This window comes from Xenopus tropicalis, chromosome 10, assembly GCF_000004195.4.
Source record: "Xenopus tropicalis strain Nigerian chromosome 10, UCB_Xtro_10.0, whole genome shotgun sequence".
Lineage (NCBI taxonomy): Eukaryota > Metazoa > Chordata > Amphibia > Anura > Pipidae > Xenopus > Xenopus tropicalis.
In genome coordinates, this window is record NC_030686.2 from 44,358,738 (window position 1) to 44,374,410 (window position 15,673).

Here is a 15,673-nt window from a genome sequence, read left to right on the forward strand (position 1 = left end):
GGTAAATGCAGACCAAGGTACTTAGTAGCATTTATTACGGTTCATGGGAATAGCGTGGGTTTTATTAGAAAAGCAGTAAAGTCTGAGATTCAAGATGCATTAAAAGGACTAGTTAGTGCAAACCTGTCGTAATCTCCAAAGATACAAACCGTCACCGTGCCTCAGTTACTCTTTATATTGTATGTGCTGTAGTCAGTTCAGCAGCTTCATTGTGTACCTATATGCACAGCCTATGCCTTGTCATGATGAATCATAATTGATCTCAGTCTAGCAGCTTCAGGCAACATAATATTAGTGGCTGTAAAGCAGTGAAACGCCTTTAATGAAGGCAAAATATGCTTTATGGTCACAGCCCTTCCTCAGGGCTCTGCATCTGGCAGCGGGCAGACCAAAATAGATGCAAGCAGCACACTGCCATGCTGTGCCAGTATAGTAGAAGAAAACACTTTATGTTTGGGCTGTAGCCATTTTGGTTTTGCTCAACAATCCTTCATGTTCATTTGGAAGTTAAGAACTCAATGGCAAACACTGGGCAAATGTACACCTGGGCTTGTAACTCATAGCAACCATTCAGTGATTAGCCTTCTTCAGCCAGCTGCAGGTAGAACAAAGAAAGCAAGCATCTGATTGGTTCCCACTGGTTACTGCCCAGATGCAAATTTGGCCAGTGTTTATACACGACTGTAACACTTTTCCTGTAATCTGTGTTTTTTCATTTGCTTTAAAAGAGATGAGGATGTAACTTTAGTTTGCTACTTAGAAACAAATAAAAGAATTATTTATTAGCAGCGCTGCTTCATTCTCTGTCCTTCTGTTAGTATCACATTATAGTCACAAAGGCCCTGCTGCACAACAGTATGGCAAAGAAAGGGTGACTGGCAGTTGGAATTGTATAGGGCGCCTAGATGCCACTTATTTATGGGACAGCAACTTCCCAGTTGTTTCAGATAGAAATGCTATTGCCAAATATATCATTAAATGCCAAGGAAAGCTGAATGCAATGGGGTGGCAATATGTTAAGTACCGGGCAGTGAATTAAATCACTAAGTTTATTCCCTGGGCCGCACTCCTCGCCATCATCTGATGTTAATTTCACAGACATCCCAAGTGCAGACTCTGGCTTGTGCAAATGCAGTAGGCTAAAAAAGACCGGGACGGTAAGATGGCAGTACTGCAGCACCGGCCTGGTGCATGGGTGCCAGCCCAGGGAATAGACTTTGTGAGTGACTGAATTCACTGGAAGGTGTCTTATGGTGGCCATACACCTTCAGATCCGCTCGCTTGGCGATGTCGCCAAGCGAGCGGATATTCTCCCGATATCCCCCTCCTACGGGTGGGCGATATTGGGAGAATCCAGGCTAATTCGATCGTTTGGCCCTGAGGCCAAACGACAGGTATAGGCAAAGTCGGTTCAGGGACCGCACCAACGAGCCGATGCGGTCCCCGATCTGACTAGATTTTTTAACCTGCCCGATTGATATCTGGCCGATTTCAGGCCAGATATTGGTCGGGCAGGCCCGTCGTTAGTGCCCATACACGGGCCGATTAGCTGCCGAATCTGTCTAAGGGACCAATATCGCCAGCTAGAATCGGCCCGTGTATGGGGACCTTAACTTACTGGCACCTCCTTTAAAGTCCCTGTTACACCATACTTACATTGCACAACCGAATGCATGATTATAAATTCAATGACAAAAAAAGGTGAGCGGGCTTCAGCAAGGTGAGTCCAGTAAGTTGTAATGTGATAAGGGAAAAAGAAATGTACGTCACATGGTTACATAAAGCGAAAAGCACTGATAAGTGCAGGAGGGACTATTGCACAAAGAAAAACCAGACCTCCCCATACACTGTCCTGTCCTGACAGGGCCACAAGCGACTGGATTTACCCAAAAGGAATAGCCCGGTGACCTTAGCACAACACGACACAAACAGCAAACGACAAAGCACTGCATTAAGGGTTTAAAAGCAAAAAGGGAGACGCCAAGCTAAAATAATACATGTGATTAGCACCTACACACCAGCACAGCAGTATTTTTTAAAAAAAATATGGTTTTGTCATTTCTTATGCAACAAAACTGCGACAAATCCGAAAAAAATATGCTATCTAAAAGCTGTAGAGGTAAGATAGAAGTCAGTGGCATAACTTGGTCATGCCGGGCCTCCTGCAAAGAAATCTAATTTCGCTTTTTGTTCAGCAATTGCAGCAGCTACCTGGTTACTAGAGAAAAATGTACCTTAGCAACCAGGCATATGTTGGTGAATTAATATGAGGGGGCTGAATAGATAGACAAGCAATACAAAAGCCACAATAATGATAAATTTTTAGCCTCACATAGTAATAATCAGTGACCCCCCCCCCCGCAAACAACCAAATAGCAAGCTAGAAAGTGGTAGTTTGAAGTCAAATGATTCAAAAACTAAGATACAAATATAGACCAATCACAAAGGTGCTGAAAATAGTCCATCCAACATACTAAAGGTTAAACAGGAACATATTACATAACAGCCACTGCAAGTGGAACGACTGTAGGCTACAAGCTATTCCAAATAGCCTGCACTTGGGCCGGCACAGTGGCTCCGGGCTCAGACACAGAGGAGCGCTGATTCTCTCATAGGGGCGACAAGCCGCAACGTGTGGCATAAGCCTTATATGTGCAAAATGCCACCCAGCTCTTCTTTAGCAAACTGCTCATGATGGAGTTAATAAATCCCAGTGGAATTCACCTTGTAACATTTTTAACATACCAAGCAAGTATTCCTCTTCCTTCTGTCTTCTTTCTTCAGAATCCCAGGGCTCACCCTGGACCCATACACCCCAGCCGGTGCGGGTTTCTCCTAATAGGAGCACTGGCCTAGGGTATAAGGTAAGGTAAGGATTACAATTAGTGGGGGCACATTTTGGCACCCCCCCAGTGATGTAGCCTTTCCTTCTCCATTAAGAACTTTTATGATATGTGTAAAAGTAGCCATACACAGGCTGCCAATACTGGTTCTTTAGACCGGTACTGATTATCTGCGCGTGTATGGGCACCCCCGACGTGCCTTCTCGACCAATATCTGGCCTGAAAATGCCCAAATCTTGATCGGGCAGGTTTAATTTTTCCATCAGATCAAGGCCCGCATCGGCTCATTCATGCAGTCCCTGAATCGACAGCGGCTATGCCCAGCGTTATAATTCAAATTAGCTTGATATTGCTCACCCAACCTCACAGTGTATGGCGACCTTAACAGTTACCAGGAAACAGGAAAGGGATGCTATGTTATCAGATGTTATTATAAGAGATGTTATAACTGACAAGTCCACTGTTCGTATCATTTTGTTGTATTTACAATAAAACGGGTTACATTCATATGGTTGCATATAAAATACATTTGTCCTTCCTCCCATTGCCTACCTGTAGTCATGCCATAATCCCCAGGCAAGCAACCTAGAACCCAAGGGAGGGTAGTCTGCAACAGGCCCAGACTGGCAATCTGTGGGTTCAGGCAAATGCCAGAGGGGCTGCTGTAAGGTGCCATAGTCACTATTTATTGGGCTGGGGGGGCTGTTTGGGGCTCTGGGTACTGGGAATGCCAGGACCCAGGCCCAGACTGGCAATCTGTGGATTCAGGCAAATGCCAGAGGGGCTGCTGTAAGGTGCCATAGTCACTATTTATTGGGCTGGGGGGGCTGTTTGTGCCTCTGGGTACTGGGAATGCCAGGACCCAGGCCCAGACTGGCAATCTGTGGGTTCAGGCAAATGCCAGAGGGGCTGCTGTAAGGTGCCATAGTCACTCACTATTTATTGGACTGGGGGGGCTGTTTGGGCCTTTGGGTACTTGGAATGCCAGGACCCAGGCCCAGACTGGCAATCTGTGGGTTCAGGCAAATGCCAGAGGGGCTGCTGTAAGATGCCATAGTCACTCACTATTTATTGGGCTGGGGGGGCTGTTTGGGCCTCTGGGTACTGGGAATGCCGCAAATGCCGGAGGGGCTGCTGTAAGGTGCCATAGTCACTATTTATTGGGCTGGGGGGGGGGGGTGTTTGGGGCTCTGGGTACTGGGAATGCCAGGACCCAGGCCCAGACTGGCAATCTGTGGGTTCAGGCAAATGCCAGAGGGGCTGCTGTAAGGTGCCATAGTCACTATTTATTGGGCTGGGGGGGCTGTTTGGGCCTCTGGGTACTTGGAATGCCAGGACCCAGGCCCAGACTGGCAATCTGTGGGTTCAGGCAAATGCCAGAGGGGCTGCTGTAAGGTGCCATAGACAGTCACTATTTATTGAGCTGGGGGGGCTGTTTGGGGCTCTGGGTACTGGGAATGCAGGACCCAGGCCCAGACTGGCAATCTGTGGGTTCAGGCAAATGCCAGAGGGGCTGCTGTAAGATGCCATAGACAGTCACTATTTATTGGGCTGGGGGGGCTGTTTGGGCCTCTGGGTACTTGGAATGCCAGGACCCAGGCCCAGACTGGCAATCTGTGGGTTCAGGCAAATGCCAGAGGGGCTGCTGTAAGATGCCATAGACACTCACTATTTATTGGGCCTGTTTGGGCCTCTGGGAACTTACTATACCAGGGCCTACATTGACTCTCAATCCAGACATTTTACAAATCATTGATAAGGATGGATAAGAATGGAACATGGAGACGTATAAGTGCAGGGTAAGCATAGTGTGTAAGTAGAGGCATCACTGTGTCAGTGCAGCTGCTCCCTGGCATAAAAATCCTTACTTCTTGTTGTTTGTGGCACATATCTGGTTTCAACGTGACTGTGCCCTAGGACACTGGGATACCAGGAAACCATTCGTAATTCTGCCATCCACAACAGGGGCATTGTGCTGGGCTGAAAAAGGTGGCGCAAACCAGTTGGCTGAGCTAATGATGCAGGAACGGTGACACCCAGGGGAGAGTTCCAGCTCTGTCCCCAATGACACAACCAAGGACAAGATACACAACAAGCAGCAGGTAACCCGCCAACTCCGACAATCACATTTAGCAGGTTCAGATAAGCAAGGGACTAGAGAAGGCTTTGTCATGGTAATGGAGTGTGATAATATAAAATAATATTTGCCCTGTGAGCCCACAGCCTGCTGGGACATTTAGATTGTACTCTGCCAAACTGGTAAGGGAGTAAAACAATACTCCAATGTGTGGCAAAGCCTTTCTTTAACCACAACCCTCCATTAACTGAGAAGTCAGATGGCTTTTACTATTTCAGCGGCATTAGTAATTTATTTATAAAGCTCCGACATATTCCCCAGCGATGAATGATGACAGACAGCTGCATCCCCCAACATATCGAGTTGCCATTTTCCAGTATGGAAAGGCTGCCTGTCATTAGCCCTAAAGATCATCCTTCCTGTGTGTCCTTTGCTTTGAAGCATCACATTACATGGTATTCCAGGAAAATATAGAACATTGGTCAAAATGTGACGTCTGTCCCACTATTCCTACTAGGCTGAATTCAACATAAACAATCTAGTCATTTTTCCTCTATTAGTGTATATGCCCAACAGATTACTTTTCTCTATTTTTTTTTATTTATACATATAAGCTGCAATGGCATCAGCTGCCATAGTGTTTCTGTATATTTGTATTTATACATATGGGTAGGAGGTGCCATAGTGTTTCCCTTAGACAGTACAGTATGGGGGTACAGCTTATTGTGTGCCCATAACATTCCTTCTCTGTATATTTGTATTTATACATATGGGTAGGAGGTGCCATAGTGTTTCCCTTAGACAGTACAGTATGGGGGTACAGCTTATTGTGTGCCCAGAACATTCCTTCTCTGTATATTTGTATTTATACATATGGGTAGGAGGTGCCATAGTGTTTCCCTTAGACAGTGCAGTACGGGGGTACAGCTTATTGTGTGCCCAGAACATTCCTTCTCTGTATATTTGTATTTATACATATGGGTAGGGGGTGCCATAGTGATTCCCTTAGACAGTACAGTATGGGGGTACAGCTTATTGTGTGCCCAGAACATTCCTTCTCTGTATATTTGTATTTATACATATGGGTAGGAGGTGCCATAGTGTTTCCCTTAGACAGTACAGTATGGGGGTACAGCTTATTGTGTGCCCAGAACATTCCTTTTCTGTATATTTGTATTTATACATATGGGTAGGGGGTGCCATAGTGTTTCCCTTAGACAGTACAATATGGGGGTACAGCTTATTATGTACTTTCATGCTGTGAGCATGGCTAGAACTATGGGTGGGCAGAAAAGGTACATGCCTAGGGCATGTGGGGTAGGGGGAACTCAAAGAACATACCTCTTCTGCCTGCCTGCCCTTAGTGCCAGGCTTTCTGCACCTCCATGGGCAGCCTGCTGTGGGAGCAAGGGAGCTATCAGCTATTCAGCTCTGGGGTCCATGAACTAAAGAAGCTTTTCAAAACCCCTCAAGCCCGGCACTCTTTCTAAATCAATCTGTTGGGTGGCACACAGTGCATATTCTCCGTCAGAGCTCAAATTCATCACTGCCACTTCCCATTGATTTAAATGGAAAAAAAACATAGCAGCATTGAGAACTGGCACTTTTCAACTTGAAATCTGCCAGTTCCAGCTCTGCAGGCCCAGACTGACAATATATTTATTCAGGCAAATGCCTAAAGGGGTCGCTCAGTGCCTGGTAATCTGTCTAGACTGGCTGCCTACCTATCATATCAATCAGTGGTGCCCTGCTGTCTGTTATTTCTCTTCCCCTTCACGTGACTTCCTTTCTGCCTCTCCACTCTCTCTGTGCGGGATGCTAAACCAGAGCAAAACCCCATAGAAAATTTGAATTGGTGGGCGGAGATTGAAAAGAAAACACCTGCGTGATGTCACATGCAATAGTGTATTTGTATACGAGCTATATCCTGGGGCAAGCAGGCCGCTAGTGAAAGTGGGAAATCTGACAGATCAGCAGTGTCTTCTGAGCCCTTGAAGAACTGAAGAAACAGCAGCCAACAATCCTACAGCTCAAGTCACAGGTGACCAGCATCTTAATTATTTCTTTAAGGGAAACTATACCCCCAGAATGAATATGTAACCAACAGACAGTTTATATTATGTTAAGTGGCCTATTAAAGAATCTCCCCAAACTGGAATATATATATCAGTAAATATTGCCCTTTTACAGCCTTTCCCTTGAGCCGCCATTTAGTGATGGGCTGTGTGCCCCCTCAGAGATCAGCTGACAGGAAGTGATGCAGCTCTAACTGTAACAGGAAGTAGTGTGGGAGCAAAAGGCAGAACTCTGTCCATTCATTGGCTGATGGGGCCTAGCATGTATGTGTGCCTTGGCTTGTTTGCAGTGTCGGACTGGGACCCCAGGGGCCCACTAGAAAACCTTAGACCATGGGCCCACTCTCCAAATTAATTTTCCTCCTTTCCTCACTAAAACCACTTTATTCTCCTAGTCTGTTTTATTTACATGCTAGCATCTATTCTTCCATCTATTTCTTCTCTTTGTTCCCATTCAGAAATAGGGAATGACCATGAATAGGCCAAATGGTGAGGAGCAGGAGGGCCCACTGACCCCTGGGCCCACCGGGAGTTTTCCTGGTATCCTGGTGGGCCAGTCCGACTCTGTTTGTGTGCACTGTGAATCCCAGGGGGATAAAAGTGAGTTATAAAATACCCTATATTTAGCATCTGTGCCACTGGTCTTTTTTTTTACTTATTTTTAAATTATTTGCTGCCTTTTTCTGCCTCTCTATGCTTTCAGGCAGTCAGCCAGCCAAAAAACTATTGCTCTGAGAGGCTATTGTTATTCAGTACCATATCTCACGTGGTTGCTAGTTTAAATATGACCCTAGCAACCAGATAGTTGCAGAAATACCAAACTAGAGACGTGTTAACATCCCAATTCCTTATGCACATGATTTATAGCCATTTTACCCCTATATACATGTGTGGCGATATAAAGAGTAGAAGGCCATTGCATATTTATATTTGGGCTGCTTTTTACCCCCAGTCTGGCCCTGCAGCTTGGTGTTTCCATTTAACGTTCAATTTTCAGTGCGGCTTGGGCAGCATGCCACCCTAAGGGCTCTGGCACACGGGGAGATTAGTCGCCCGCGGCAAAACTCCCTGTTCGTGGGCAACTAATCTCCCCGAGTTGCCTTCCCCTGCCATCCCACCGGCGAACATGTAAGTCGCGGGTGGGATGGCACACGCGGCGGCGCGATTTCACGCAAATCGCCGAAGTTGCCTTGCGAGGCTTTTTCAGCGATTTGCGCTAAATCGCGCTGCCGCGTGTGCCATCCCACCGGCCACTTACATTTTCGCCAGTGGGATGGCAGGGGAAGGCAACTCGGGGAGATTAGTTGCCCACGAACAGGGAGTTTTGTCGCGGGTGACTAATCTCCCCGTGTGCCAGAGCCCTTAATCTGTTCCGCCCCGGGCCTGGGCCTTTGTTGCCTGGGTGTCACGTGTTTTCTATTGAAACGAGTGTCTGGAGGGGCGGGGTCAGACGGTATTGCGCCAATACGGCCCGTGGGCCATAGTTGTAAGAATTGTGTGAGCAGCAGATAAGTACCACAGTCTTCATTTTTTTATCCTCTGAGGTTTTTGCCACTTTAGCACTTCTACACTTTCCAATTTCCTGCTACCAAGTTGCCAACCTGAAGAGTGAGTAGGAGAGGGTCTGAAGAGAAAAATACATCATAAATATATAAATCTCAATACAAAAGTATACTCATAGCATGACATTTTGTTTATTTCTATTGTTCCCACCCTCACACTTACCCGGGTAATTCTGCCCCTAACGCTACAGTTCCGCCTCAGCGCTTTGCGCCTCCCTCACGCTTCCCGCCCGGAAGTAGGACGAGAACTGGCACCCGACTTGAGGCTTCTGCCAGTACGGTGACATCACTTCCGCCCACCCGGAAGCGCAGGTACTGCGGGCTGATAGAGAGCGGGGATGGGTGACGGGGAGTCGGAGCGGTTTCAGTACCTGCAGACGTTGGTCACTGAGTTCCAGGACACGGACAGTGTCGGTAAGGGAGAGAGAGGGGGAGATTTAACCCCATTCAGTTTCGTTACGGTTGTAGTTTTGTACCAACTCTCCGCATCATTTCCTCTTCTCATTAGTTTCTCCCCTTAATTGCTCAGAAGCCAAAGAGCAGGTCCTGGCCAATCTGGCCAACTTCGCCTACGATCCCCGGAACTTTTCCGACCTGCGGAAGCTACAGGTGCTGGACCTGTTCCTGGATATGCTGACTGAGGGCAATGAGAACCTGGTGGAGTTTGGCCTGGGTGAGAGAATGTACTGAAGTGCTGAGCCCACAATGTGCCCCCATGTGTGGCAGGAGGGTCACAATATAATGCAATATAATCTCAGCTCCCACCAGCATCCTCCCCCCAGCATCCTCCCACCAGCATCCTCCAGCTCCCCCCAGCATCCTCCTCAGCATCCTCCCACCAGCTCCCCCCAGCATCCTATCCCAGCATCCTCCCACCAGCTCCCCCCCAGCATCCTTCAACTCCCCCCAGCATCTTCCTCAACATCCTCCCACCAGCATCCTCCAGCTCCCCCCAGCGTCCTTGCCAGCATCCTCCAAGCTCAGGGGACACATTGACTTGATGGAGGCCCTGAGTGTAACGCTGGCCCGAAATCACAGGCCTCTCAGCTCCCCCCAGCATCTTCCCACCAGCATCCTCCAGCTCCCCCCAGCATCCTATCCCAGCATCCTCCTCAGCATCCTCCCACCAGCTCCCCTCCAGCATCCTTCCCAGCATCCTCCAGCTCCCCCAGCGTCCTTCCCAGCATCCTGCTCAACATCCTCCCACCAGCTCCCCCCCAGCATCCTTCAGCTCCCCTCAGCATCCTTCAACTCCCCCCAGCATCTTCCTCAACATCCTCCCACCAGCATCCTCCAGCTCCCCCCAGTGTCCTTCCCAGCATCCTCCTCAACATCCTCCCACCAGCTCCCCCCCAGCATTCTTCAACTCCCACCAGCATCTTCCTCAACATCCTCCCACCAGCATCCTCCAGCTCCCCCCAGCGTCCCTACCCAGCATCCTCCCACCAGCTCCCCCCAAGCATCCTCCCACCAGCCCCCCTCCAGCATCCTCCCACCAGCTCCCCCCCAGCATCCTTCTCAGCATCCTCCTAAACATCCTCCCCCCCCCCCCAGCGACCTACAGCGACCAATCAGGAGTCAGCGGACCGGATTAAAAAGGCCAATGGGCCAGACATGGCTTGCAGGCCGTAGTTTGCCCACCCCTGATATAATGACTCCGCCCCAATCTCCAGTTGATGGACAGTATAGTGAAAGTGGCTATAGGTGGGCAGTGGGTAGATGCTTAAATTTTCTGCTTGATGACAGTGGGACGGACCATTGAAAAAAAGCCAGTGTCAGACTGGGGGCCCCTCACTGAGGGTGGAGGGCCGATGTTGCTGGCAGGGATCAGGCCTGGGTTGGTGGGGCCCACTGGGATTTTTCTCATTGTCCCAGTCTGTCCCTGGGAAAAGCCCAATATGCAACCTGGCACTGGAGGGGGGGGTGGCAGAATCAGTAGGTTTTATCAGCCCATCTATGGCCACCGTGTACCACCCCCCCCAACCCCTCGCCTGTCATTGGTCTCTGACAAACACGGCTCTGGTATATTTATCGTTTTCACTACAAACTTCTGTGCGATCCTTTTATACCCAGATAAACATCCTGTGTTGCGAATATAAACATTGGGTGCAGTGAAAGCCCAGTTATCTTGTATTAACCACTTCCAGCAGGACGGAAGGATATTGTAGGTTTGGGCAATATGTTTTTTTCCATCTTTCCTATGGGATCCCCCCCCCCCCTAAAAAACATGTCCTCAATTTCAATTGTGATCAAACCCCCTGTAGGTCATAATGTCTTTGAAATTGTTAGTTTGCCTTTAACCATTCTCTCTTTTCCAATAGGGGGTCTCTGTAATCTCTGCCTGGACAAGACTAACAAGAGTCACATACTAGACTCCGGGGGGCTGAAATTGGTCATCAATTGCCTGTCCAGCCGTCGGGAAGAGACGGTGCTTTCGGCGCTGACCACACTCATGTTCCTGTGCACGGCCGCCTCCCGCACTGAAGTGACGGCTCCTGCTGTGGTGGAGTGCATGGTGCGCTTCTCCCTTTCCACCAACCGCAGGATCAGCAATTTGGCCACCATCTTCCTGCAGGATTACTGCAGCGATAAGCAAGTGCAAGAAGCCAAAGAACTGAGCCAACATTCGGCATTGGGAATCCCGCTCCCTGAATCCACGCAGCACCCCATCTGACTCCCGTGTCGGACATTTGCACCCTACTAGAAACAGATGCAGCATGGCTGTTCTCGGAGTGTGACAAACTCTGTGTTTGAAGTGCTGGTCACTTTCATGATCATGAAACAAGTTTGGGAGACAAGTGCAAGCCTTGCCGGACTGCAGTCCCCTGCAAGATACTGTTCCGTGATTCAGTTATGGACTGACCCCATGGTCCCTCGTGTATTTATTTCTACTGTATTAAAATCATTAAAGAGGAAAAGCACTCGGTGCTGCTATCTACACTGCTATCCACTCTTCGTGAGTGGCCAATGGTTGGCGAGATTGTACAGTTGTGTTTCTTAGCTCTCCCCAGCAAAGCTTCATGGGTTATTCAGGGTCCATGAAAGGGGTGGGGGAACCTTATGGTAGGGGGTGACACTTGGGTGGATCATGGGGAGAGTTTTAATATAATTGCAGTGGATTAGGGATGTGGCTATGCATGTGAGGGGATTCATTTTACCTGTTTACAAGGCCTGGAAGCACAAGAGACTGGTGAGCTAATAATTGAGGGGGCCCTGCTAGCTTTTAAGTATGGGGCCCATGAATACCGATGCTCAAAGAGTCCAATAGCCAAAGATCCAAAACACAACCAAAATCTGGAAGGGCGGTGCACACACATATACCTCATACGTGCAACAACTACTTGATGATAGATACTGGCACCCCAATATTACACATTGTAACTCTACTGAATTTAATGAAAGTGTGAGTATAGGGTCCCCACAAATATCGGAAATGATCAATAAACATCATGTTTGAGCAGAGCAAAGGTCTATATATCACAGAATCCGGCCATAAGTATGACTTCCATAGGGCAGATGGGACCTTTATTCCATAATAATAACTTTAACTTGCCAGTAGGTTACACCCCCCCGGGACAAAAGGTAGGTACAGAGCAGTCCAGTAACAGCTCTTGTAGATAACATAGCTGACTGCTCCATACTCACCATAGGTCCCCATACACGGGCCGATTCTAGCTGCCGATATGGGTCCCTTAGACAGATTCGGCAGCTTATTGGCCCATGTATGGGCACTACCGACGGGCCTGCCCGACCCATATCTGGCCTGAAATCAGCCAGATATTGATCGGGTAGGTTAAAAAATCTAGTCGGGTCGGGGACGGTCCCTGGACCGACTTTGCCTATACCCGTCGTTATAATTCGATCGTTTGGCCCCAGGGCCAGGGACCGAATTAGCCGGATATTGCCCACCTGTAGTGGGGATATCGGGAGAAGATCCACTCGCTTGGCGATCTCGCCACCTTAAGGATTGTCAGGAATGGTATATATATATATGACACACAAAGTTGCCTGCAAGAGGAAATTGTGTAACTTCTGATAAATAAAGCAACAATATGCCTTTCCACTGGTAATTTACTTTGTTGCCAGTGGAAAGGCATTTCGGGTAGATTAGTAACCTGCAGAGATTCAGCGAGGGAAACTAATCTTTCCGTGGGGCATTAGCCTAAAGCTGGCCATACACGTGGCGATCTCATGATGTTTCGTACGACCGTCGGTCGCACGAAACATCGTCAGATCCGCCACACACCATTCAGGGCTGAATCGGCAGGTAAGGAGGTAGAAACAATAGGATTTCTACCTCCTTCTGCCGATTCAGCTCTGAAGGGAGAATTTTGGTCAGGCGCCTTCTATGGCGCCCGATCAAAATTTTCTAACTTGGCCGATCGGCGAGCCGACCGATTTCAGCAGCTTCCTGCGATATCGGTCGGCTCGCTGACATGCCATACACGCACCGATTATCGTACGAAACGAGGTTTCGTACGATAATATCGGTGCGTGTATGGCCACCTTAAGGGAAAAAAGGTTACCTGCCCTATGTATTCATACTTCAGGACGCCGGCCAATCAGCAGCTAGGAAACAGCAGCTTTTGGGTTATAGCATATAGTATATTTTTTAACATTGGAGACAAGCATCACTGGTGATGTTGCCCATAGCAACCAATCAGAAATTACATTTGAACAGTCTCCTATAAGTTAGAAAACAAAAGCAAAGATCTGATTGGTTGCTGTGGGCAATATCACCTGTGATGAATGTCTGTAATGTTAATAAATACACCCCTCAGTGTACTCTGCTGGTGTTTTAGCCCATGGAGAAGGGCCCAAACCTGACTGTCCAGCCTACCATTTACTTTAATGAATACTGTTACTGCTAGCATTCCCTGCACTGCTGGTTCTGACTCTGGTAATATAGCTGTAGGAGAACTCATTTCTTCTACGTTTAACCAGAAGCGAAGAGCAGTAATGGATAAACAAACGCTGCTTTCAGCTGCAGTGGCATTTACGGATCATTTCAAGTGTTCAATGGTTTCCATGTATGTCGGAAAGTCACTAAGAATAGGGACAATTGCTCTTCATTGTTCCAAAAACCATTGTGGGTAAAGTTTGCCTTTAATAATCACTTGAGCAGCAGGAAACACCCCCCCCCCCTGTGCTGATACAACAGGAGATTATGGGTTTGTTTTACGTAAGGTTAAACGGATTCACACAGGTAAATGTTTTGCTCTCAGACAGTATTTGTATTGATAGCTTTGTCGCAGTTTGCCTGGGAGGCAGCCATTTAGCTGGGACCTCGGCAGTTGGTCCTTTTTAGTATTTATTGTGCACAAAACAACTGGCGTGTGGAATGGAATTCCTTTCCAAACAAACACCGCTCACCTTTATTCTTGTCTCCTCACAACTGGGGGGTGCCGAGTTGTTAAACGGTTGTTCACCCCTGAGTTAACGTTTATTATAATGTGAGATTCTAAGACTATTTGCAATTGGTCTTCATTTTTGATTATTTTTAGTTTTTTTTAATTATTTTACTTTTTGTTCAGCAACTCTTGAGTTTGAAGTTTCAGCAACTTTCTGGTTGCTAGGGTCCAAATTACCTTAGTAACCAGGATGAGACTGGTTTATGAATAGGAAAGGACCTGAATAAATAAAATAAGCCATACAAAGTAACAATAAAACTGGAGCCTCACAGAGCAATAGGTGTTTGGCTGCCGGGGTCGGTGACCCCCATTTGAAAGCTGGGAAGAGTCAGAAGAAGAAGGCAAATAATTTAAAAATGAAACAAAATAAGTAATGAAGACCAATTGAAAAGTTGCTAAGAATTGGCCACTGTATAGCATACTAAAAGTGACGTTGCTTACCTGCTGGCACTCCACATTGCCCCCACTTAGTGTATTTTTAGAAGAAGAGGGGTACCAGACTGGAGTAGCTGGTCAGTGGCTAGTATGACATAGGGGGGTGCCAAATGTCCCCCAGTGATTTAACCTTTTCTTCTCTGCAAAGGGCAAGTCCCTGGAGAATCCCATGTACAGGTGTGCCCAGTAAGAACAACCACATAGGGAGTTGGGCACAACCTACTCACTCTTATAGTCACATTTATAGCAGCCCCCCTGAATCCCCCTTTCCCTAGCTCTCTGCAGCCCCTCTTTATTCTCCAGGTCTCTTTTATCTACATGCTAACACCTATTCTTCCATCTATTTCTCCTCTTCGTTCCAGTTCAGAAATAGGGAATGACCATGAAACAGGCCAAATGCTGAGGAGCAGGAGGGCCCACTGACCCCTGGGCCCAACGGGAGTTTCCCTGGTATCCTGGTGGGCCAGTCCAACACTGCATACTATTGCATAGGGTCAGACAGGGCTGGTGGGACACCAGGAAGAAACATGGTGGCCCCCCCCGACCCAGTCCTGATTTCTGCTAGCAATTTAGGCCCTCCACCTTCACCCCCTAAAAACATGTTACAAGTAAAATAACACAGAATGGAGGAGTGGGGGGCCCCATGGGCGGCAGCTCTAGTGGGCCCCGGGCACCCCAGTCTGACACCGCTATAGCAGATTAAATGGCAGAAGCTAATAAGCTGAATTTTACCTGTTGCATTGTGCCCAGCAATAAATGAAGCCCAATATATACAGACTGCATATGGCGACTGAGCAGTGATATGTAATTCCGATAGGCCAATGTGAATGAGGCTCTATCTGCAGGGGCCCCTGGGTGATCTCATTGTTTGTCCTGGGACTAAGTTATCAAATCCAATTAGGCCTAGTTATCTGGGTGGTCAAACATCTTTTCAACTGGTCATTTTTATTTTGTAGAGTGTTTTTTTAATTATTTGCCTTCTTCTTCTGATGCATTTCAGCTTACAAATGGGGGTCACTGACCCCAGAAGCCAATAAGGCTTGTTATTGTTACTTTTTATTACTCATCTTTTTATTTAGGCCCTCCTCTATTCATAGTCCTGTCTCTCTTTCAAATCGCTGCCTGGTTGCTAGGTTAAATTGGACCCTAGCAACCAGATAGACACGGAAATTCCAAGCTGGAGAGCTGCAAAAGCTAAATAACTGAAAAATTGCAAAAAAATTAAAAAATGAAAACCAATTGCAAATTGTATGAGGATAGCATTCTCTGC

The 15,673-nt window shown here is 47.5% G+C and overlaps 1 protein-coding gene across 3 annotated transcripts; it reads left to right on the top strand.

The window, feature by feature from the left end:
* Positions 1–8,753: 8,753 nt before the first annotated feature.
* armc7 (armadillo repeat containing 7) lies at positions 8,754–11,833 on the top strand. Of its 3 annotated transcripts, none has more exons than XM_031893993.1 (3): positions 8,754–8,971; positions 9,087–9,230; positions 10,879–11,833. In XM_031893993.1, exons 1-3 carry the CDS (start codon positions 8,896–8,898, stop codon positions 11,229–11,231), a joined length of 573 nt encoding a protein of 190 aa, XP_031749853.1. In that variant the 5' UTR covers positions 8,754–8,895; the 3' UTR covers positions 11,232–11,833.
* Positions 11,834–15,673: the final 3,840 nt, after the last annotated feature.

What these genes read in the sequence shown, in the direction of transcription:
- armc7 (XM_031893992.1), top strand. Translation starts at nt 8,896, where the DNA reads ATGGGTGACGGGGAGTCGGAGCGGTTTCAGTACCTGCAGACGTTGGTC. An exon ending in CCAGGACACGGACAGTGTCG is followed by an intron (nt 8,972 to 9,065) that starts GTAAGGGAGAGA and finishes TCTTCTCATTAG; the next exon opens with TTTCTCCCCTTAATTGCTCA. An exon ending in CCTGGTGGAGTTTGGCCTGG is followed by an intron (nt 9,231 to 10,878) that starts GTGAGAGAATGT and finishes CTTTTCCAATAG; the next exon opens with GGGGTCTCTGTAATCTCTGC.